This window comes from Rhopalosiphum maidis, chromosome 2 (assembly GCF_003676215.2).
Source record: "Rhopalosiphum maidis isolate BTI-1 chromosome 2, ASM367621v3, whole genome shotgun sequence".
Classification (NCBI taxonomy): Eukaryota; Metazoa; Arthropoda; class Insecta; order Hemiptera; family Aphididae; genus Rhopalosiphum; species Rhopalosiphum maidis.
Genome location: NC_040878.1, coordinates 28708569 through 28734113, shown reverse-complemented (window position 1 = coordinate 28734113; position 25545 = coordinate 28708569). Strand labels below are relative to the sequence as shown.

The window sequence follows — 25545 nt, the reverse complement described above, 5'->3', positions numbered from 1 at the left end:
AGAATAAATTACTAAAATGTATTATAAAATTAAAATTTTTGTTTATTTATGTACGTTTATTGTTAGATTTAAATAGTTTTTATTTTTAAATACATTTTTATATTAAGAATTTACAATTTCGATTCATAATTTAGAAAGAAGAAATTTAGAAAATGTATGTTTAGAACTACAAAATTTTAAGAAAACATATTTTATAAAACAGTGATGCCCATTAGGAAAGGGCCAAAAATAAAGTTTTAGATTTTATAACAAAATTCATCATTATATTTTGTTCAGTTTGTTGACTGCTGACCTGCTGTTATCATATTTCACATTCTTATTGCTTATAAATCCATTAAACAAATATAATAGGATAAATACGAAACAATCGAGTCATTACAAATACTAAATTAAGTAATTAAAAAAGTACTATCGAAAAAAAAATAATAATAATGAGTATGTATTTGTAAACAATTAGTTGAAAATCTCAATACAAACGAATTTTTTAGAACAATATTGCAAGTTTATTCTTAGTTTATTCTACGTAAGTATAATCTTCTTAATGATTAAGAAAAAAGTTACCTAATTTATAAAATGCATTTTTATTTTAAATTTAAATATATTTATTTATTAAGTGTAAAAAAAAAACGATAGATATATTTTTAAAGATTTATTGACCGCATTAATATATACAATAAAAATATTTATAAATAATAATAATTTTAGTGTATTACTGTATTGTAATTATTAGATATTTAAATAAAAAAAAAATAAAAAATATTTATTGACTATTGTAATTGTACTTGCGAATTTATAAAATATACCGCCTATGTTTGGATATTATTTATCTGAAAGACATTTAAAATTTTTGTAATTTTAAAACTTGACTTTCTAAAAGATAACATGTATAAAAGTACATATTCTTTGTAGGTACAAAACATATGTATCAATTAATAATTATTATTTCGTTTGTCGCTTTTGGCTGTATTAAGTCTATTTCTAGTTTTAAATTCTAATTGTTTTTAATTTTTAAATAATTTTCATGAACGGTAAATAATTCGTTTCTACCATAGATCATATTATATTATCATACAGTATAGACTGATTATGATTCATAGACTCATATTAATAACTTACAACTATAATATTTATTATTTAATTTATTACTCATCTGTAATGTGTTATGTGTATTTATTTACTATTTAGACGTATGAAGAGTTTTGAAGAGTTATGAGAATGTTTTATTTGTCGTTATCAGTAGGTACCCGTTTTCAGTCCAGTGTTGTGACTAGATTCTACTTCCATTCTTAAACACCTGTTAACCGGTTATGTTATTATCTTTGTTTTTTCTTACATTAGTTTTCCTATCGGAATTCTGCATGCTTGCTCGTCTTCGGGCGTCTTATAATATAATATGATTCGTTTGTGTTTTTTAATTTGTGTTATTGTAAGTGGTTGATTAACATTTGTTGTGAAAGCCCGATGAAAAAAAAACATAAATTTACGTTACAAAGTGTTTCAGTTAATGATTCGGCAAAGAATTTATTTATTTTTATTGTGTAATTGATTAGGCAGGTATCTATTGGTACATCTATTTTTTCAAGACGTTTACGTGTACAATATATGCGCGTGATGAAATTCATATCGCTTTTCCGCCGAAACCACAACCAGGGTAGCCCTTCCGAGGGGGTGAGGTCCTATCAGCAACCCCCAGTGACAATGGAATCAGCTGTTTTCCCGCCAAACAACAAACTACCTCAAGAAACGGAAAAACTGCAGCACCAGAAATCACAACATCAACAGCAGCAGCAAGAACTTCAGAAAGAAGCTATGGGCAGCCGTGGTGCTACGGCTGTCGGTTTGTCCCCGACCAACACTATCGAGCAGTCCGACAAGGAGACTGAGTACATTGAAGAGTTAGAAAAACTGCGTCTAGAAGTTGGACTGTTAAAGGTAAACATATTAAAATGAATTTTACAATTTTTATTTATGCTAAAAAAACTATAACTTAAGAATGTAAATAAGTAGAAGTGTATGAATTTTAATGTCATGAGTAAATATTTTAATGTCATTGATAATTTATTATCTTATTTTTTTTTTAAAAATTGCAGATAAAAATTATCATTTAAACTCAGTATAAACTAATTATTTACATTGCATTTATAAAAAGCAATTTATCTAATTGTATTAAATGTGAACGATTGATAACAGTTAAAATTTTCATTTGTACATACCTATATATTTTTTATAGGAACAAAGAGATGTTGCTGAAAGAAACCTAGCGATGCATATTGAAAGTGCCCACAATGCTTTGCCATGTGCATCCATATCTAATAATAAAGTGGATGATCGACGAAGATATCCAAGTTCAGCTCCTGCTTCTATAGCACCTCCAAATTCAGCTAGTCAGGTTAGTACCAATAAAGTGATTTATTATTACCAAATAATTTACTTACTTATTTTTGTTATTAGGAGTTATTAGACACACATGACTGGGATAAAAATTCTAGTTCTGTTAGTGAGGTGTCTTTGGCATGCTTACAGGATAGAATTATTCAAATGGAAGAGACCCATTATAGGTAAGTTAATTCATTAAGATATTCATTATGTTATATTTAATTTGTTTTTGACAAGTTTTGTAATAACTGTTGATATATTTTTTTAGTACTAATGAAGAATTACAAGCAACATTGCAAGAATTAGCTGACCTCCAGTCGCAACTTTATGATCTCCAACATGATAATGAACGTTTGGGTAAGGAGAAAGGTGTATTGTTAGAGTCATTATGTCAACAAACAGAAAAATTAGAAGATGCTCGTACCAAAGTTGATGCATTACAAGGGTTATTTCTTGTACCGGGTTCTAATCCTCCATCATCTGTTACTGAACGAGAAGAAAAATTAGTAGAATTGCTTAAAAGTGGGCAAGCAGAACGTGAGGCTTGGCTAACTAAACAAGAAGGGCTCATTTCTGAAGCAAACGAATCAAGGCGAACATTAGATAATGAAACAAAAAAAGCCAATCAACTTTTAGAAAGGGTTAGGTTTTTGGAATCTACTGTTGATAGCAAAAGTGCTGAAGTCAAACAGTTAGATGAACAGCTTTCTTTTGCTAAAGAAGAGATATCTTCAAAAAATATTGAAATTAATCGAAATCTCATGTTATTAGATAACGCTAGAGCAAAGGTATGTAATTGGATTTATTATAGTTTAATATAATATAGTAATATGTTTGTGCAATAAAGTTTTATTTGAAGTTTATTTTATTTATTAGATTGAAGAATTAGAAGCAGCGAGAGATAAACTAGGTGACAAATCTGAATTAGACGAATTGTTAAATCATGCAAGACGTGAAAAGGATAACTTAGAAAGTCAGTTAGCATCTATGCAAGAACGTGTGCAACGTGCATTTTGTGAAATTGACCGGCTTAAAGAACAATTGGCAAATTCTAATGAACAATATACTGTAGCAAGTAACAATGCGAAATCAGCACTTATAGACCTACAATGGCAAAGAGACAAATGGCATGAAGAAGTTGCATCATTAACATCTGAATTAAAATCAGCTAAAGAAGCAGAATCAGAAGCACAAAGTTTATGTCAAAAATATGTTGAAGAAAAAAGGCAACTGGCAGATGTATTATCTGAAACTCAAATGTGTTTAGCTAATGTTCGCAAAGCTCTTGAAGAAGAAAAATCTGAAATGCATTCTGAAGTAATTAATATGTTCTTTGTTTTTGTTGGTATAATTAGTTGATCATGATTTAATTTTTTAACTATTTTAAAAATATAGAGAAAAGAATGGCATCAATTTAAAGAAGATTTATTAACAACTGTTCGAGTTGCTAATGATTATAAAGAAATTGTAGAGAAAGATATGGAACAAATTATAACAGAAAATAAAAGACTACGTGAAAAAGTAAAAACATTAGAAGCTCAACTTGATAAATTAAAACGTAAGTTATTTTATTTTATCAGTAATATTATCTCTTGTTTAAGCAGTTTACAATTTATTAATGTTCTTTTGAAAACATTTTCTTCAGTGTCCATTCCGATATTGTTGTACTTATAATATCCTTAATTAATTAAAATTATACTTTATCCTTAATTTACTTTTTTTCTTTTAAGAGCTGTGCTAATTTTTTTAGTATCAATAAAGCACATAGTCTAATATTATTTTCAACTGTTTAGATATGGATAAGCCTAGAGCTTTATCATGTAGTGCTAATTCCATTCTTAATCCAGTTATTATTGGGCATGAGATAAGTCGTCGTAGTAGTCATTCTAAACTTTCCCGTCAAGATAGCCAACTATCCGTAAAAACATTAATTGAAAGTATTGAAAATGCTACTAAACAAGCAAAAACTGGTATTATTTGTTTATTATAATTGTTATTTAATTTTATGTTCATATTAAATTCAAATTTAATATTATCATTACGTTAAAAATCTTATATTTTAATTTTAGCTGAATTTACCAGAAGCAATTCAACATCAAGTTTAAATGGATTAGTGGGACAAAATGAAAATGAAAATTTAAATAAGTTACCAAGAGATGGGGATTTCAAAGCTCCACTTAGAGAACAAAATTGTCTTTCAACAGACAATAATACAATCTCTTCTTGTGAAGAAACTGGTAATAAAATAGAATTTTTTTTTTTTAATTTCATATTTTTCATTACATATTTATGTATATAGATCCAATCAAAAAATGTCAAAATGATGACTATCGTTCGAATGGGTCAATTCTTTCTTCGTCACGCAATATAGACACATTTGCTCGTCTTGGAGGAACAATCGAAACGCGTAATTTTGAATTATTAATTATATCTATACTAGTTTAATATAAATCTTTTATGCTTGGCATAAGGAAATAATTTGTTTTTAAAATTTAATTTTTAAAAAAAACAACATAGATAGAACAAAATATTATTGATTACATTTAAACATTATTCTAAATACTTTAAATCTTTAAAACTTTTTTTTTTAATGGATTTAATTTAGCTGAACGCCGTGATCCTCTTCAAGCATTAGTAAAAAATGGTGGTTCAAAACGTAATGCCTTACTTAAGTGGTGTCAAAATAGAACAATTGGCTATCCAAACATAGACATAACAAATTTTAGTAGTTCGTGGAATGATGGACTAGCCTTATGTGCTTTATTACATACTTATTTGCCTGATCAAATTCCATACTCAGAATTAACAACAGCAGAAACTAGGCGCAATTTTACTGTTGCATTTGAAGCTGCTGAATCAATTGGTATACCAACAACATTGGTAAGCATTAGTAATTATTTTGTTTTCTTGTAAATGAATTCTTCATAAAAATACATACTTTTTATTTCAAGAGTATAATCAAAATTCTATTTTAGAAATGTATTATTTAAGCATTTAAATAAAAACAAAAATATATATTTTATAAATTATAATATTATTAAATATTATTAAAAGCACAAAAATGTATAATTTATATCTATATTTAAGTATACTTGAGTTAAACATTAAGCTTCATTTCACACACAATTTGCATCAATATAATTACTAATAAAATTATTGAGATCAATTGCATATATATATATTTTTAAATCTTTAAAAATTAGAATTAGTATTTAGAATTTTAAATACTATTTTTAAACATTTCAGAAAAAAATAAATACTTTTTCAAAAAACATTTTCAAAATTAATTACTCATAAATCATTATAATGTTATTTATTTTAGATAAAAAAATATTCTGGTAAGGTATATTATAAACGAAACAAAAAATTAAATACAAACAATTTTCTAACTAATCAATAAGATTGCTTATATTTATTTTAGAACATCAACGATATGATATCCCAAGAACGACCAGACTGGAACTTAGTGATGGCATATGTAACGGCTATATACAAACAGTTTGAAACGTAATTGGATTTTTATTACAACAAAGCATTGCAAGACTGATGATAAAATAAATCCAACAATTGGTGTGTTCCTAGAGCAAGATAACGTGTAAGACTTCTAGATTTTATCTGTTATATTAACTTATGATTTCTATACTATGTATATCAAATATCAATATTTTTCACCAAAATTGTATTTTAATATCAAAACGACTATAAACAAGGGTTGTCTAGAAGTTGTGTCTAGTCAATTGAAAATGTTTTATTTACATTTTTAGTAGATAAGTTGTATTTTAAAATTTTTGTATTTTATAATTTCACCCAAAAAAGTAACTGTGTAAAAAAACATATTGTACAAAACAAAATGTATACAATGTATACATTATTATAATTAATATATGTAATGTGAAATTTTTTGTAATTATAAAGAAAAAAAAATCTATTTTACTATCATAACAGAGTTGCTAATTTTTTTTAGTGTGAGAAGACTGTGAAGTTATTATTAACTTGTGTTCAAAAGTCATTAAATGTATTGTGTTGACGATTTTAAAAACAGGTATTTACATTTTTAAAATACTATATGTTTGAACCCCAAATACTTCATTTACTCCCCCCCACCCCCACCAAATATCATCCATGATTTGAATGAATTATGAGAACGTCGGAATTTAAAAAAATAGTATAGATGATAACATTTTATTTCTATACTCTATAAATCTTCCAAATTATTACAGAGATAATTGTTATTAATTCGTGTGTCGAAGACATAATAGACTTAGTATGGTAAATGGTAATAATAACAGTAAGTCAATAATTATTAATTATGCAGCATACAACTAGAATCCAGTTATTAAATTGCCATGCCATTGCCTCCTCACCATCGGGCCAATCGGCAATCATCGCTGTGCCACATGGGTCCTAAAATGATCACAATACACACTTGTTGTTCACTGGTAATTCTTTTAGGTTGGTACGCCGGCAGAAGTGGCGCTGAAATTCCAATGTTTATCAGTCACCGCGTCAAAGTCCTTGGCTAGTTGACGTGTTGCTGTTGCAGTAGTATCGTTGTCGCCGTCGTCAGGCGTTGTCCGTTCCTTCCGCTTGGTCGTTCTATACTTTTTTGACCAAATCGAGTGCGACATGTCTACTGTTGCAGGGTCTACTGGTTTTCGTCGACTTCCGGCTGTCGAACGACAGTAGTCATTGTCATCGATTTGCACTATCATTTAGATAACTTACTACTCGCTAGAAAGAGGAGAGAAACAGTGATGAACACGAAAAGCTGATCATCGATAGGAAAATGAAATTTATTATTCACTTCGCCCGCGGATTATTATGTGTCACCGCCGCTATTATGTTGGGCACTGTCTCCGAAGCGGGTGAGTCAGAATTTTATAATCGGTCCTGTGTAATATGTATTAATACATAGCCCGTTAAATATTGTTTGTATTCTGCGAGGTGTGGTGTGAATTGTGTTTAGTTTTTGGATACATACATTTTTAAATGTCCTGTTGTTCAAAATACGTATTTTTGTTTTATGGCATTTTGGGCAGGGCATCAATTATATAAAGGGTGGAACGTCGTAAAAATGTCAGAACTCTGAAGTATAACACACACTATTTACGAGGCTATGATTTAATAATAGTACATTTTTCGATGTTGACTCAAAGTTATAATATAGCCTTGGACAACTCGAACATATATTCCATAAGTTATTTTTTAACCAAGCAATGATTGATTCCATTTCCATTTATAATTAGTATTTACAATTTAGAAACTATTCATGAATCGTATTTTAAAATCGAAAATAAAACTAGAATATATTATTAATATTATGTTATGTAACTACTTACCTAAATAAAAAAATATTTTACAAGTTGTATAATTTTTTATTGTACGCCTATGTAATATAGGTATGCATAGCATGGATTGTCATTATTGCATATTTTTGTTTATTAATGAAATGATAAAAGGTATTTTAAAATAAAATTTAAATTTTTTTCTTAAAATGTCAGTTTAGTTAGCATAACTATTTAAATTTGTAAAATTATTGAAATTAAATTGTTTAATAATAATAGTGCTTAGGTAGCTATTATAATGTTATTTATATACACACACACATATATATATATATGTATATTGTCTATCAACCTCTGATTGCAAATTAAAATATTTGATTAACTTGATTAAGATGATATAGGGGATAAAGTAATATCATGATTAATATGACCCATAGGTCAAATGATTATTAAAAATGTCATTAGGCAGTTTTTATTTAAAATGTTAAATGATTTTAGCTAGGTACTTACCCATTTGTAATTAGGTTTTTCATATAAGTACTTCTTAATAATTATACTTTCTCTAATGATTTAGTTCCAAGAAAAAGGAATCTTTAAATAGGTACCTATATATAACATGGTGAATACACTGACCAGTAGTTATACTTCAGAAATATACCTTTTTAATTTTTTAAACTGCACTTAAATTTAAATTTTAAATTGTGTATTCGAAATAAATTTGAAATTTCTTTTATTACATTTTTTAGTTAAATATAAAAAATTGTTTTCTCAAATCACATAAGTGTATATTGTAATTTATTGAATAAAATAGTTCTAAACAAATATCACAAAATACCAAATAAGTCCCTATATAATATTTATTATTGTAGTATCTCTATGATAAAAATTTCTTTATAACAGAAATATCTGTTTATTCCAGTGATCAGGTTTTATTGAATAATATTTATGATATTATAAGATAGATTATTTTTATAGATATTTATAACTATTAGAATAACATTTATAGGGATGCAGACGTGCAGTATAAAAAATATGTACTCGTATATAATACTCGTAAACTTATTTTTTTTTAGATTTTAATGATTTTATTAAAATTATACTAGAATTTAGAAAGCAGATGTTTTTTAATGACTTTTGGGACATAGGAATGAGTATGTTACATAAAAGTAACAGCTATATTATTTTAATAGTGACCTAATTAATTATATTGCTTTATACTTAAATTATTGTTTTGTTTTTAATAAAAGTAGTATTTATAACCAATGGTAGACGGTAGTACTTAAATATGTCTTAGTTAAAAAATCAATTATAATCAGATTATCTAAATATAGCTTTGCCTATATATTAATATTAATTAATAGTATTAGTAGATCAAACTTTAATAAACAAAATACTAATTGAATGAATTATGTTTAAAAATAAATACAAGTTATTCAGAGAAAAATAATCTAATTATTATTTCTTAAAAATGTATATATATTTAGTATTTTCCAATTAATAAAACAAAGTTTATATCATTGATCATTTGAAGGTAATTTGAAGGTAATCACTTATTTTCTTGAGAAGTTTTAATTCAATAAAATTTTCAAAATATTTATACCACTCGTAATTTTAAGTTGTTTATAATCATTTGATATTTGTTTTTTTAATTTTTAATGTAGCGTAGATGATAGGTTAGATTAGATATTGGTCAAGCAGTTTAAAAATGTAATTACCTATAAGGACCCACACATAACAACATAAATATTCTTCTAACTGATATGATTCATAAGAAATAGTTAGGTAATACATTAGATTTTAAAGTTTATTATTTTGAGTAATAAAGTAATAAGTAATATGTTATTGATTTAAAATAAATAAACGTTTTTGTTTTGTTGTAAGTGTACCACATTAAATATTACATTTAATTAGTAAATAGGTTTTTTTCATGTCTCTTCTTCTTATAAAATTGTCCAAAATTAGCCTTTCTCTCTTGTATGTTATGTAAGAATAAAATACGTTTCATAAAGTTGTAAATAAAATGTAATATATCAACATTTTAACTGCATATTTTTGAATAATTCGGTATTTTCATTTTTTTCGGAATATTTTTTGTTATCAGGTCATATTTAGTATATTTTGTTGTTTCGACACTACAAATATTTTTTATATAAACGTCGGGTAAATTTTAGTTTTCCTGTACAGTCTCTATCTGACCCCTTTGTAGGATGAATATCACGATAAATACTACGAGTATAGTAATAAAATAGTTGTTATCGTTTTCGACTTTTACAATATTGTGTTAGAAGACTTATCACTTACAATGGTTTTATTTATTATTTGTCAATTTAAACATCAAATCTAAAAATTCATATTGGTCGTTAGTTTAGTTAGATTTTGAAGGTGACGGTGAAAAGGGACATTTCGAAATTGTCTACGATTAAAGCGTGATTAAAATGCTTAAAAAATAATGATAATAAAAAGAATCTTTTTTTCAAAAATATTTTATACTAAATAAATTATGTATCAAAAACATTTTCAAAACCGTTATTTTATTAAATCATTGAGAACCCATCCCAACTTACGTAAGGCGATTGGTTCATAAAATAGCTATTCGCGCCGATACAGATAATTTATGTATAAGCTTATAATGTTAGTAGCATTGATTATAATTTATAATTTAGTACTAGTATTTTTAATCGATGATATAAGTTGGAAAAACAATCATCAGGAATATTATTATGCCGGATATAGATAATATTATCATATTTATTTCTAGGAAATATTAAAAAAAAATATTTTACCCATAAACGATGATATTTTTGTTGTTTGAAACATTTGAAAAACATGTGACAGTTTATTTATTTATTATTTTTAATTTTAAATTATTATTTATGTTGAGAACATATTTAATTTATCTTATCAATGTTATTTAAATTTAATGTTTTATAGATAATAATTTTACTAAATACATTTCAATGATCATATATCAATCGGTTATCTTATTGTCAATTTATTCATTTTGGCTGCACAACTAAGAATATAGTTTAGGGGCTGCTAAAATATATACATTATTTGAGCAGTGATTCCATACAGGCAGATTAGGTTAGCGGAATGCGGATCGATGTTAGTGTGGGTAAAAAATTAATTTAATTTTTATATCTCTATTTAGATAGACGTGATCGATATCAGTGATTGTTTGGCTAGGTGACACACGAGAAAATATTTTTCTTCATTTTATTATTTTAAAAAAACTGAAACGTATATCTTCATGGTTCATGCGTCGAGAGCAAGGAATATATAAGTATTAAAATAAATAAAAAAGTGGTGCTCGATCCAATTTAAGTTTTAACTAGAGATGGATATTAATGCTAACTGAAAACCATTGTATTAGATTGTCTTTTTTTATTAAGTAACAATTTAATTATACTCTGAACGAAGTGATATATATTATTGGTATATATTTAGTATATTGGTTGTATAACAATGTACCTATATTGTTTTTGTGTCTTACATCGCCTTACCTTTTGTAAATTGCAACAGAAAAATGCTCCAATCTTCAATTAAATGGAGTGATTTAAATAGTAGAAAATTTGATTTAGTTGGTACTAACCTTGGTGGCCGAGTCAATAGTAAAATATTTCTAATATTTTTTTAAAATAATCAAGAAATGCAATACTAGAAAAGATTACGGAAAATGGGAAGAATTTTTTTGCAATTATTATTTTTTGGAATTGAAGCTTTATAAATGACTTAATTCATATTATACAAATTATACAATTAAAATTTCAAAATATTTGGATTAATACCAGTAAACAAATCCAATAATGAAACGTCAAGAAATACGACTTCTCAAAAATAATAACCTATAAATGTCAATAAAAAACTTTTCAATCGGTCCAAAAGCTTGAAAACTGCTGTATAAAGATATTTAAAATACGTTATCACAATTTGAAGTTAAACTTTTTTCAAAATTAATCAAAATCACGGAAATTTAAAAAATATTTAGCGGTTAAAAATGTATAGAATGTTCAAATTTTATTGTTCATATTTTAATCTATAGCCTATTATCTTATAGATTTGAATAGTAACAAGAAACTTACACAGTTTTCCATAAGTATACTAAAACCAAAAAACTAAAAAACATATAAACATATTTTTTTTTTTTGATTCTTGAATTTTCATGAAATTTGCCAACATAAATTATGAATAGTGATATTCAATACTTTTTATAATTTGAAAAAAATCATTCGCGGTAACTTAAATATTGTATCTATATTATGAATTATACTATACGCAATGAAATTTTTGATTATAGATTATAAACTTTATGTATGAAAATCTATATATTATAATTTATAGTTATAAACTAATAATATTTATAAATGCAATGTTTTTGAAAACAGTTAAATTAACCTACCGTAATACTAATAGTAAAATAAATTACTTTAATAGCAATATTAGTAATCCTATCATGAAATATATTTATAAATAGTGATAATGTGATATTGATTAACAGATAGTCTCGTCTTAGAATCTTTTTTATTTGTTTTCTATACACAATTAAATTAAAATAATATTTAAAATTTTTAAACTCATTATTTATGTCGCAATCTTATTCTTACCGTTCTAATGGTATGTGGTATTGACTTATATATATTTAATTATTTTAATTAAAATTTCTGATGTTTTTGACAAAAATTACTTTAATCAATATAAAAATAATTTATTTATAGTAGTATGAATAAATTATAAAACATATTTAGCAATAGACAATAGTTACTGACGTTTAGATTCGTTTTTCATTACGATGATTTTTCATTGAATTCAAATTTAACTAATTCATTATAATATCTAATCAATTACGAGGTCGAGGTGCACTTGAAAATCGAAACCTAGACCATACGACGTATACCCCGGTGTTTTGTTTATTTCAATATATTTGTTACCTACTAGAAATTAGTATTGAAAATTTGTAGCCTGGTCCGGATTAGTAACTTTTCTTGACAGTCCGGCCCAGCCCCGGTAAAATTTTTCATGAGCCCGGCATGAATAGTCCGTAATTAATAAATTGTTTAAAAAAAGGTAGGTTCTGCTAGATTTTTTTTATAGAGAAGTCCGGCCCAGTTAAGCTTCACCTTCATAGAAATGCAACCATGATCTGATTACCAAGTAAAAAGTTCGGCCTAGCTAGGCTTGAATTTTAAGAAAACCGGCTTGGCCAGGCCTATCTCACGCAGATCTATATTACCTACATATATTATTATGTAGTTATTGATTTTTTAATTGTTAACTAATTAGCTCATATTTCCTTTACCTTGGTTATTGCAGGTAGGTAGTTGATAGTTGGTAGGTATTCATTAATTTATATTTCACTTTAAGCGTATTATCCTAAAACGTTTTTATTTTTGCAGATTAAATCAGATCGTTCATAATTATTTTATTCAAAATTAGCAATTTTTTATTTGATATTCCCATGCTCATTTACCACCGACGTACTAATATTTTTTAAAATTTAAATTTAAAAAAAAATCTATAAACCAAAGTAAATAGAAATTTTTATAAAAAAATATTTTAATATTTGATTATTTAATTGTAACTTTGTTAGGTAAATTTTAAAGACTATTGGAAATTAATTTTCTTGAACTATAATTTGAAATTAAGTACCTATACATGTATTGTTACTTGACTTTTCACTAGAAGTTTTCACGAATAAATATTAGTAAATATGAAATTTATTCACTCATTTAATGTTCCAAAATAATTTAACTTTTAAAGATAAAATTTTAAACATTTTCTACTTACTATATATACTTTAGACATATGTTTAAGATGCAGAATATTTTGCTTCCAAGGAAAAATATTTTAACGGATTTTATTTTAGTGAAAATTATTTTCAAATATAATATATTAGTAAAATTTTATGAATTTGAAAGTTTATAATTCTTAAGTTAGGTTTTTACAAAGGTATAAATATGATTATATTTGAAGATGATTAATTATTATTATCTTGTTATTAAGGGATCCAAAAACCAATCAAGTTCTTATTTATTATAACAACCTCAGTTAATTAATTTAGACTTAGTTTTTCAATAATTCATCAAACATAATTTTCACATGCATTGTAGAAATCATCTGTATGTAAACAATACATTGTCGTCTATTTTTTACCTAACCTGTATAAATATATACTATTACGTAATCATAGGATTTAGGAACTAACTATAAATACTAAAATACTGATAAAATGAAAATAATATGTTTAAAATTAAAAAATAGTTACGATTTAAAATTTAAACTGTTAATTTTAAAATTATCCCTTTTCTATAGTTATCATTCCATATAAGTTATAACCAGGGCTCGGAACATATAGCACTTAAAATCATTAAAATAAGCGCTTAAAACATCATTATAAGCACTCAAAAAAGCCTTTAAAAAACTTAAACTTGAGCAAAATTTTTTCTTTACATGATAAAGTAGGTACTGGTTATAATTTGTAACTGTGCTAAAAATAATATAATTAAAGATTACGAAAAATATTGAAACAAAATGATTAGGAAAAGTGTTTAACTAAAAAATCAAAAAAAAAAAATCTTTATATTATAAAAAAATCAAATTCACAGTTATTGTTTATAGATTTTCCAAGGAATTTTCTGAAAAAATTTTTAAAAGTAGAAAAACTCGTCAAAAAAGCAAAAATAATCACAAAAACTGGAAATAAGCATCTTTTTAAAAAATCGTTAAAAAAAACAAAAAAAAGCGCTTTTAAATTTCATAATTGAACGTGTTGTAACATGAAATTTTAAGTCAATCTATAAAAATAAGTAAACGCTAAGTCCTGAGCCCTGGTTATAACTACCTATTATCAATTATAAAAAAATAAAATGAATCATGGAAATTATAAATTATACATAGGTATCTTAGTACCTAAGTTTTAATATGGATAAAATTAATAGCAATTAAGTATTATTTATATCTGCATCAAATTGTTTGTACAATGTATTTTTAAAACTACATAGACATTTCAAAGTAAATCTTAAATATTGTTTAATAATATGAATTTGATGATACCACTAGCATTATGTAGATAAAATGTTAAATATAATTAAAAATTCTCAATGAGTTCACTTTCTATTTGATAAAGATTCATAATTATGTATATAATCACATGTTTTTAACACATTCTTACTAGACATTGCATACTATGCATAAATTTAATATTTTTGATTGTTATTTTATTCAGATATACTAATATGGCCAGATGTTCCTGAACTTACCCTGACATCAGGGGCTGATCTCACACTTAAATGTACAGGAGATGTACCTGTAAAATTGAAGCAACAGCAATATGATCCAAGTTTATACACAGAAAAAGTATGAATTAATGAATAATAATAGAAAATTTTAGTAATGGTTTTGATTGTTGAGTAAATTAATGAACATTTATTTATTGATTTATTCTAATTATTTTTCTCAAAATTCAATTGTTGCTGTAAATATAATTATGTTTATTTTAATTATTATTTATTATAATATATGATAATTGTTTTGCTTTCACTGATAATTGAATCAATGCCTGTTAAAATATTGTATTGAAAATTATACATATTTAATTATACAATTATTCAAAATTTAAATTAATTGTTTTCTGTTATGAACTTTGAGTAGAATTCTTCAATCAACATATCACAAGGACTAGTTAATGGTAGTTATATATCTTTGCTATCATTAAGTAGAGCTAGTTATTTAGATACTGGATATTTCTTCTGTGATCCATTGACTGAAGACTTGGAAGCAGATGAACAAAATTCAGCAAAAATATACTTATTCGTTCAACGTAAGTAATTCAAATTAAAATTAAACACATTTATAGGTTTACATATTGTTTTTTAAAGATTTATTTTTAAGGTGATACAATAATGTGGTATACCATTTTAGTTATTCAAGATTTACTCCTATATTTAGGCCCTAAATTACATTATTTAGATGTATATATTTTAAACTTATACATTATCCTTGCTATATCTAAAAGATATTTTAGTTTTAATATAGTTTTTTGTTTATATGATAAATAATAAAATAAAAAAATGATTTTGTATAAAATATATATTATATTTTTAAAAATCTATAGTTGTTATTGATGTTTGAACTTTATTTTGAATTAATTAAATAAATAACATTTATAATGTTTAGATGATACACATTTATTAGCGGTTCCAGAAAATTTAGTTTTATTGTCTCAGGACGAATTTGGTAATGTTATTATACCTTGTCGGCCAACATCACCAGATATAAACGTAACATTAACAAAAGATGGAGAAGAGGTAAGGTTTTAATTATGGTTTTTCAATATATTTTTAAACAAATATGGTGGCTGTTTACTAAACAAATCAAGTGGTTAAAAACATAATATAAGTTATATTTTGTTATGAACTATAATAAGTGATGTATGGGTATGCAATTTTTTCATAATTTATGTCATCTGTTCTTAAAACAAATTTGTATTAATAATTTTAGATTTATAAAAAAAAATAAAAAGAATAGGTAAATAAATTTTATTTGGTTTATAAAAATAAATATTTGTATTGCCTAGGAAATATGGATTGTGTTTTTGAAATTCGTTTACTAAATTAATAAATATTAAGATTATAGTTTTTTAAACTTGTTAAATTTATTTTAATTTTAAGTTTAATGTTAATCGTTATCTATAGTATGCATTCATCATTAAAAATAAAGAAATGAAAACCTTCCACAGCCATATTACTAAGTGTTGATTATACAATCTTGTTAACAGAGAAAAACTATATTTGTTTTTATGAATTAATAAATGAGTACTTTATTCTTGTAAATTGTTTTTCCTTAATATTTGCTTATTTGGGTATTGGGTAAGGAATTTAAATTAATTGTTAATGTGATTAATATTTTAAAAGGATAAATAATGTGTTAATAATTTGTTAATTTATTATTTTTATGATTTTAATTAAATAGTTTAAAAATTTTACTAATTGCTGGATTTTTGTGTAATATTAGTTAGGTTCTATACTAAATTTAGTAACTGCACCATTTTTGATTGATCACATTTATTAACTTTTTTACAATAATATGGTTAATTAATAATTGAATGTGCTTACATAATCATATTTGCTATGTGTTGGATGTTTATGCTTAACATTTTCTTTTAATTTAGTTGGTGCCTGATAACACATATGATGGCATGGAATTGCTTTATGACCTAAAGCTTGGATTCTTACTCTATTCAGTGACAATGTTTAGTTCGGGAATATATTCTTGTCATGCTGAATATCATGAAAAAAAAAGTTATGCAACTTACCATATTGTTATTATGCGTAAGACATTTTAGACTTGTTTTGTATCTATTTAATGTTTTTAATTTGCTTAATTGCGTTTGGCTTCAGGGTGTATTTTTCATAAAAAATTATTTTTTAAGTAGATAAAAAAAAAAAAAAAATTATATTCATATTTCAGATTGTTGAGAATTTAGATTATGATCCAAAAATAGGATATACACTTAGGTCACCTTCAGTTCAAGATTCTGGTGTATTCTCTTGTGAGGCAATAAGGAATAACAGCAGTGAATCACGAGAATTAACTGTTTACATTAATCGTGAGTTAGAATTGTTACTTACATGGTGTTTGGTTATTGAATGTAGGTTATATATAATTTAAGATATAGTTAATTAGTAATATTATAACAAGCAAAATTGGTAAAACTGCTCGTCTAAATTCGGTATTATCAAATTTATAAACAAAAATATCAATAACATTTTTTCTATGGGAAAAAAAAAATTATTTTAATTCAAAAAGTTTTAAGATAAATATGTTTTTATTTATAATATGTCATGTATTCTTAAGATTATTAAAGTTTTTAAATTAATTATTGATTTTAGGTATTTTCAATTTGGTTTTACTAGTTTTAATATTACTTTTTTCAAGACTATAAATTATACAATTTAAAACAATTCTTCAAATATTTTATTGAATATGCAAAATTGCTTCAATTATTTCTATTTTCATTATATCATTGATTAATTTTAGTTTAATCAATGATTATATTCTCTTCATCCATTCACTTCTCATTTAGGCTGTTTAATTATTCTTTTTATCTTTATTCATAATTCATAAATTATTTATATAGTATTGCCGTATTTTAGTTATGTGTATCATTTATTTAGTTTTTTAGGTAATATCATCATATTGTTATACATATTTGATTTTTGACAAATCAATAAATAGTTTATTTATTTACTTTTAATGTTCAATTCAATTTTAACTAGTGAGAACCATAGTTAAAATAAGTTATATTGTGATTTTTGTGTTTATGATTAATGGTATTCAGGTTATTACTTTCAATCATTAATAAATATTTATAACATCTGACAGGCTTTTCGCATTTAAACCGCTTTATTTTGTATCAATTGCATAGTATTGAAGGTAAATACTTTTTAAAAGTTAACATGATTTATAATTATAATTTTCAGCTAAAGTTCATAAAGTAGTTATGCCTTATATCAATAGTAGTGATGCACACTCAGATCATTTAATTATTGGCCAAAATTTAACTCTTAACTGTTCTGTAAGTATGGATCTTGGTATTTCTTTCACATTACATTGGAAAGTTCCTAAGGAACAGAATCTTCAGGTTTGATATTTATCTAACTAATTTATTGATGATGTATAATTTGTTATTATATTTTTTAAATTATTTTGATAAGGCTGGACATGTGTTAATTGGCAAAGAAAATTTTTATAATGGTTTAAAACATGGAATTAGTAAAAGTGTTGGTAGTCGATTATTAAGTATTCAAAATGTTACTACCGAAGATGAGGGCGATTATGTTTGTGAAGTAACAGTACATTCTGGACATAAAAACCATGCTACATACAAACTTAAAGCATTTAGTAAGTTTTGAAAATATTTTATTACTAGAAGTTATTTCATGCTTAAATTTATACTTGCAGCTCCTGATATGACTTATTTAAGTTTGTCAGTTCAAGGTGATGTTTACGAAATAACACGTAAGGCGGGAACTCGACAGGTACAATGGATAGTTCAAGTATCGGCATACCCGAAACCAACTCTTGTATGGTAATTAGGAAAATAGTTAATTTAAATTATTATTGTTAAGTTTGTAAATTGTTTACTATATTTAATGTATTTAGGAGAGATCCTAATGGTAAAGAGTTAGGGATGAATACTGAAAAAGTATCAGTGGAAAATGACAAAAGTACATCTAAATTAGTTATAAAAGATTTACAGTTGTATGATTCTGGTACATATGAATTAGTTGCAGATAATGATGCACATATGAAACGAATTATTGTAACCTTGCTAGTTGAAGGTAACTGATATTAAAAATGTATATGTAATTTTTCATATTTTATCATTTTGTTTATAATATATTTTTCAGACAGACCATTAGTTCAAATAACTAATAGTTCTAACTCAAAAAAATTTTATGAGGTGGGAAAAATGTATAGTTTTGAATGTTATATAGGAGGCTACCCTTTGCCAGAAGTTGAGTGGGCTTTTAAAAAGTGTCCAAATTATCCTGAATGTGAAAAATCATTTAGCCAGATATCTGTAAATCAGTTTATTGATACTTATTTCATAACAAATTAATAAATAATGAATTAAGTAATAAGAAAAAATGTTTGAAATTCACAGAGAACCATGTATAAAGAAACTGTGTTTAAAGAAACATTTCTTATATCATTAATAAATATTACTACTATTGAAACTGGAATACTTTTTTGTAACGCTACAAATGAATTTGGAAATTCTAACCATGAATCTACGTTTTTTGTGAGTGGTAAGATAATATTTTTTAATATTCTGTAAATAATACTAAGTATAAATAAATAAAATATATATTTTAATACATTGATATGAATATAATCTATAGATTCACTTTACAAACAAATCAAAAATATATATATATATAAAAAATTATTAAATTGGTATTCTAATGTAATAATTATGTACTTTATGTTATTAACAATAATATTTTATTTTAGATGTACCAAATGGTTTCGATATCAAAGTACCAGAAATTGTTGTTGAAGGAGACGATATAACAGTTGAATGTGGAGCTTCTAAATATAATTATACTCAAGATATTAAATGGATATATAGAGATTTAAATAATATAGAGAAGCCAGTAAATAATGATAAAAGTGAGCATACTTATTTTAGTACAAACATTTTTAAATTTTATTATTTTAACTGTTAGACGTTAGTATACTGATATTTTATTAATTTATTTAAAGTACCAATGCATAAATTTTATTATTTTTTTTTAAATAAAAATAATTGATTTCTGGTTTAAAATGTTTATAAATCATATATTATGTTTGTTGTAGATGTTTTAATAACAAACAATAAAACAGCACTTTCGTATCGTTCGTATTTAATGATAAAAAATATTACAAATATATTTGATGGAGAATATTTGTGTATGGCACCTGAATCATATAAGAATAATTTTGTTAAAAAATCGCGTTTTGTATTAGTCCAGGGTAAATATTTTTCTAAAGTTATAATAATGTTATAATATATATTTTATAACCATGTTTTTATTTATGACAACATTTGTTTTTATAATAAAATTACAGACTCCCAAATACCAGTTATTCGTGAGTCATCTAATTCCAGTAGTTTAAAAGTAAAAACTGGTAAACCAGCACAATGGGGATGTTATGTTGAAAAAAGTATGCCACCAGCTACAGTTACTTGGTTTAAAGTAAGTTATATTGTTTATTAACAATATAATCTAAACTAATAATTTTATTTTAATTTATAGAATGGTCATGTATTAAAGATAAATAAAAATGATAGTAGGCTCTTATTACTAGATAAAAATCAAACACTTGTAATAAGGTTTACTGCATTAGAAGATGAAGGATATTATGTATGTAATGCTTCAAATAAAGTTGGCAGTTCTGTTTCGACCAAAACATTGTATCTTATTGGTATGATTTTAAAATATAATTTATAATATATTAAGTACTAAAAATAAAAAAACTCTTAATGTAAATATAATTTATTATCAAATGTATTTAAGATTATCCTTTTTCCAGTTTAGTAGTATTTTTCTTTGTATTTAATATTTATAGTAATAATGTGTTGGTTTACAGATAAACCTTTAGAGCATGAACATTTTGGTTTCATCGCTTTTTGTTCCGTGTTAACTATTCTTTTGGGAGTTCTTATGATAGGCTGTGCTATACATTTAAAGAAAGAAAAGGTAATTATTAATTTTTTATAATAACATAAATAATTTAATAGCATATTTTTAAATTTCATTCAATATTTATACAAATATTTTATTGTAGAAATTAAAAAAAGAATTAGCTCTAGCTGGTCTGTTACACTTTGAGAATGGTGCTGTTGAAAGCTGGAATCCTGATTTGGGAATTGAGGAACAGGCAGAATTACTTCCTTATGATAAACGATGGGAGTTTCCTAGAGATAAACTAAAACTTGGTAAACAATTTAATTTAAGAAATTTGGCCTGTATTTTTGATCTTCTAACAATTAAAATAAATTAATAATATTGATAATAATTCATTAATATAATAATTTTATTCTCAGGTAAGCAACTGGGTTCTGGAGCATTTGGAGTTGTCTTTAAAGCTGAAGCAATTGGTATAATTGATAAAGATACCACTACTACTGTTGCTGTAAAAATGATTAAACCAAATACAGATCCATCATACATTAAAGCCTTAGCTTCTGAATTGAAGATTATGATACATCTTGGTAGGCATTTGAATGTAGTCAATTTACTTGGAGCTTATACTGGAAACATAAACAAAAGTAATGATATTTAAATTATTGTGAATATTTTCTCAATTTTTTTAGTATATTAATAATTGGATTATACATTTTAGGAGAATTGATGGTGATTGTAGAGTATTGCCGTTTTGGAAATATCCATCAATACATGCTGAAACAAAGGGACTGTTTTGTGAACCAAGTTACAAAAGATGGCTATTTAGATTATAATATTAAAACAATATCTAAGTAATTTGAACTAGAACTTAATATTCTTAAACTATTAATGTGGGTATTTAATAATAATTTTGGAACTACATTTTACTTATTAGAAATCCATACTATGTAAATGTTCCTAACAATACCATTTTACCTGAAAAATGTGAAGATAGTAGTACTCAAATTGGTTCTGATGGATATTTGGTTCCTGATGAAGTTGAACCCGAGTGGCGGAGTAACTATCGTGGAGATTATAAAAATTTAATTGTTAAACCATCATGTACTCACGACTTAATATGTTGGTCATTCCAAGTAGCAAGAGGAATGGAATATCTTGCTAGTAGAAAAGTATATTTCTGAAATAAGAAATGTATGAGTAGTTAATGATTGAAATTTTTTTCCTAGATTCTCCATGGTGATTTAGCAACAAGAAATATTCTATTGGCTGAAGAAAATATAGTTAAAATATGTGATTTTGGATTTGCAAAAACTATGTACAATAGTGAAAACTACAAAAAAAAGTCTGATAAGGTAGTATATGACATAAAATATTTTTTTCCATAATGTTTTTTTGTTTTTGTAATATCTAATTATTTTTCAATTTGCAGGATCTTTTGCCAGTAAAATGGATGGCAATTGAATCCCTCCGTGATCGAGTTTTCTCAACACAATCTGATGTCTGGGCATTTGGTATTGTTCTGTGGGAAATATTCTCATTAGCTGTTACTCCATATCCAAGTAAATATTTTAAAATTTATTTATTTTTTATTATGTCATACTATTAAGGACCATATATATTATTATTTTGTTTACTTTATTAGATATCCAAAAATTTAATGACTTATTCAATAGATTGGTTGAAGGTTATCGAATGGAACAGCCAAAATATGCCAATTCTGAAATGTAAATTATTATTACAAAAAAAAAAAAAAAATGTTTTTATTTAAAAATGTTGATCATTTATAATAATATTTTAAAATTTATTATTATTAATTTTTATATAAATTTAGATACAACATAATGTTAGACTGCTGGAAAATGAATCCTATGACAAGACCTTCATTCACTGAATTAGCTGAACGTCTGGGTGATTTATTACAAGATGGTACAAAATCAGTAAGGAATAATATTTTATTTATATAATATATGCACATATACAATAAAGATATTGCAAACTTTAATTATATTAATATTTCACTTTTAGCATTATATGAATTTAAATGAGGTTTATATGAGAATGAATACAGAGGGATCAGTTTCAACTGATTACTTAAGTCTTTTAACGGCACCAACATATTTGAATTGTTCAACGTTGTCTGAAAACAATTTAAATTCATGTCTAAACAGTTCTGAACATTCAGAAAACAAAGATGATTTGGAATTGAGGCCTATGTTACATACTCCAAGTTAGTTGAATTTCCTATAGTACTTTATTATTTTATGTGTTGAATGTTGATTATTAGTAAATCATTTTTAAACTGCTTTGTAGATTTGTTATTAATTTAACATTGGTATTTTGGTAAACATTATTAGATAATAAACTGTGTTTTATTGTTTTACATAATTTTTAGTTGAGTGTTCAGGTTATATAAACCTAACAAAACCATCGTCTTTTTCTAATCCCAATTATGATGTTGTCGGTAAATCCAAAAATTATTCATACTTACAATCACCGTGTCCAAGGTACACATTTCATAACTTGCTTATTAATATGTATAAATTTTTTGCTTTCTATTAACATATTAATTCTTAAAATGCTTATCAAGAGATTCTCATTTCAATTTTTGATCTTTGTCTACTATTATCCTCACTATATATATATAAGAGTATGTATTTTATATACTTTGTTTATAAGAGTAATCTCAGTCTGTTATTAGAGTTTGACTAGTGCTGCACTCTTAAGAATGCCAGCAACAACTGCTTAATATACATTTTTTTTTTAAATTAACAAGGTTAAGTAATTTTTAGAAATGAAAGCTGACAAAAAAATTAAAACAAAAACCAATTTAATTAAAGGTCTGAATCTGATAAAAATTTTTTGCCATCTAAGATTACTCAAAATATATACCTTTTTATTAAATAGTTAAAAATAAAAAAATTACCATTCAACTGAATTAAATGTGATTTTTTTTGCTTTTGAATAATGTAACATAAATAATAAGAAAATTAGTAATTCACCCCACTATAGTAGGTCATTTTTTACTCAATTTCAATAATTTTAAGGGAATAATTTTTTGAAATAAAAATAAAACATTTTTTAATAAAATAATTTTAAAATTTTCATTAAATTGGAATATTACTATACACATATTTATTTTTATTCCCAAAAAAACTGTATTTAAAAATATTGATTTAATGTGGAGATCTTTATGATATTACAGACTTTTGCCTATTGTATTTAAATTATTAATCTTGATGTGATTTTTGTAGTTTTAGATTTAAAAAATTACTAACTAAAATCATAATTGTATTTCTTATATACCTAATTTTGAATTTAAAAAAAAGTAAAACTACAATTTTATTTATTAAACCCTTTGTAAAATCAATACATTGTTTTTGTTAATTAGAATTTAAAATGTTAAGGATTTGACTAAAATATTAACATATAAATATTATTTTTAAACATCAACATTGAAATAATCTATTACTAAAGATACTTATATTGATTATTTATTTTTAGTTATGTTTGATGCAGCCAGAAACCCTTAAAGTTTAAAATGTTGCTACAGCTGAATAAATTAGTAGCATTGTTACCGTTTATATTTTATTATATAATTTAGAAATGACTGATGATTGATGAACAACCATATAATGTTTTCAAATATATCAATATTATTTTGATTTTATGATATTGCATGTAAGTATTGTTAAGATTAAAGATTTAACTAGGTATATATTGTTAATGAAAATATAAAATGACAAAAAAAAATGTTAAGTCATTTCAAAATATAATATAAAAATCATGTTACATTAAATTTTTTAATATTTATTATTGCCAAAAAATCTTTTAATATTTAAATGTTATACAAAAAGATTGATATTATTATGCATCACTCACATATATTTTTTTTTAATTAAGTTATTAATATATATTATATTTATATTTTATAGAATAATATTTTATGCTGTACATAACTATAACATTTTAGATTGAATTGCAGCAAATGAATGAGTTGATGATTGCTGAAATATTTCTAATGTATTTACATTATCTATATATGATATAAAATAAATGTGTACATAAACTAAGTAACATCTTAGTAATTATTACTTTACGTATTTTTTTTTTTGGGTCTGGTAACAGCTGAGATACAGTTAGATAAGTGCTTTTTAAATTCTTATTTAGTGAAGTATGTGTAAAGACATGCTTAAAGGGTGGGTATATTTTTAGTAGTATATTCTTAAATTTGGTTTATTTTTCATATAACTTATTTTCTTTAAAGTTTATATTTTATTGCAATTACACTCGAGTAGTTTTTGCCATCATCAATTCATTAAGAATATAAAATATAACTAGTCAGTACCTAATAAAATATATTTTATAATACAATTTGAATTATTTTGTATTAAATAAAATTATTTTTAAAAATAATCAAACTATTCCATCCATTTAATTGTATTATTTGTATGTAGTAATATTTATTGTATTTTATTGTTTTTTTTTAATCATTCTTATTTATTTGAATTATTTATATTTTTTGTTTTCATTTATTGATTTATATAATGTATATTTTTTTGTAAATTTATCAATGTACACCATTTTTTGTAAAAAACATGTTTTTACTATCTACATTTGTAATACATTTTTCAAAACTTGGTTTTCATTTTACTTAATCCTATTATAATGTTTAATAATAATGAATATTATATCAAATACAAGAACAGTTCTTG

General features: G+C 24.5%; 2 protein-coding genes across 5 annotated transcripts; both read left to right on the top strand.

Moving 5' to 3' along the window:
* The first annotated feature begins 1241 nt into the window (after positions 1–1241).
* LOC113551684 (cytospin-A) lies at positions 1242–6209 on the top strand. The gene is made up of 11 exons (XM_026954078.1): positions 1242–1932; positions 2231–2389; positions 2452–2558; positions 2645–3164; positions 3253–3693; positions 3772–3934; positions 4170–4346; positions 4446–4613; positions 4676–4783; positions 4982–5256; positions 5798–6209. The coding sequence occupies exons 1-11, from the start codon at positions 1603–1605 to the stop codon at positions 5885–5887; spliced, it is 2538 nt and encodes an 845-aa protein (XP_026809879.1). The 5' UTR covers positions 1242–1602; the 3' UTR covers positions 5888–6209.
* Positions 6210–6890: 681 nt separating this feature from the next.
* LOC113551843 (vascular endothelial growth factor receptor 1) lies at positions 6891–24632 on the top strand. 4 transcript variants are annotated; one of them, XM_026954372.1, is made up of 27 exons: positions 6891–7241; positions 14884–15014; positions 15309–15477; positions 15834–15964; positions 16828–16987; positions 18140–18300; positions 18374–18560; positions 18621–18747; positions 18822–19000; positions 19070–19242; positions 19327–19471; positions 19677–19835; positions 20022–20177; positions 20274–20401; positions 20462–20630; positions 20796–20905; positions 20994–21144; positions 21253–21477; positions 21552–21684; positions 21768–22002; positions 22060–22185; positions 22263–22392; positions 22476–22557; positions 22665–22770; positions 22859–23060; positions 23226–23337; positions 24335–24632. In XM_026954372.1, exons 1-27 carry the CDS (start codon positions 7163–7165, stop codon positions 24342–24344), a joined length of 3876 nt encoding a protein of 1291 aa, XP_026810173.1. In that variant the 5' UTR covers positions 6891–7162; the 3' UTR covers positions 24345–24632. The 4 variants fall into 4 exon arrangements, with proteins under 4 accessions (XP_026810173.1, XP_026810175.1, XP_026810174.1 ...); XM_026954373.1 differs by lacking the exon at positions 16828–16987 and adding an exon at positions 17127–17265 and having other exon boundaries at positions 6892–7241; positions 24335–24630; XM_026954374.1 differs by lacking the exon at positions 23226–23337.
* Positions 24633–25545: the final 913 nt, after the last annotated feature.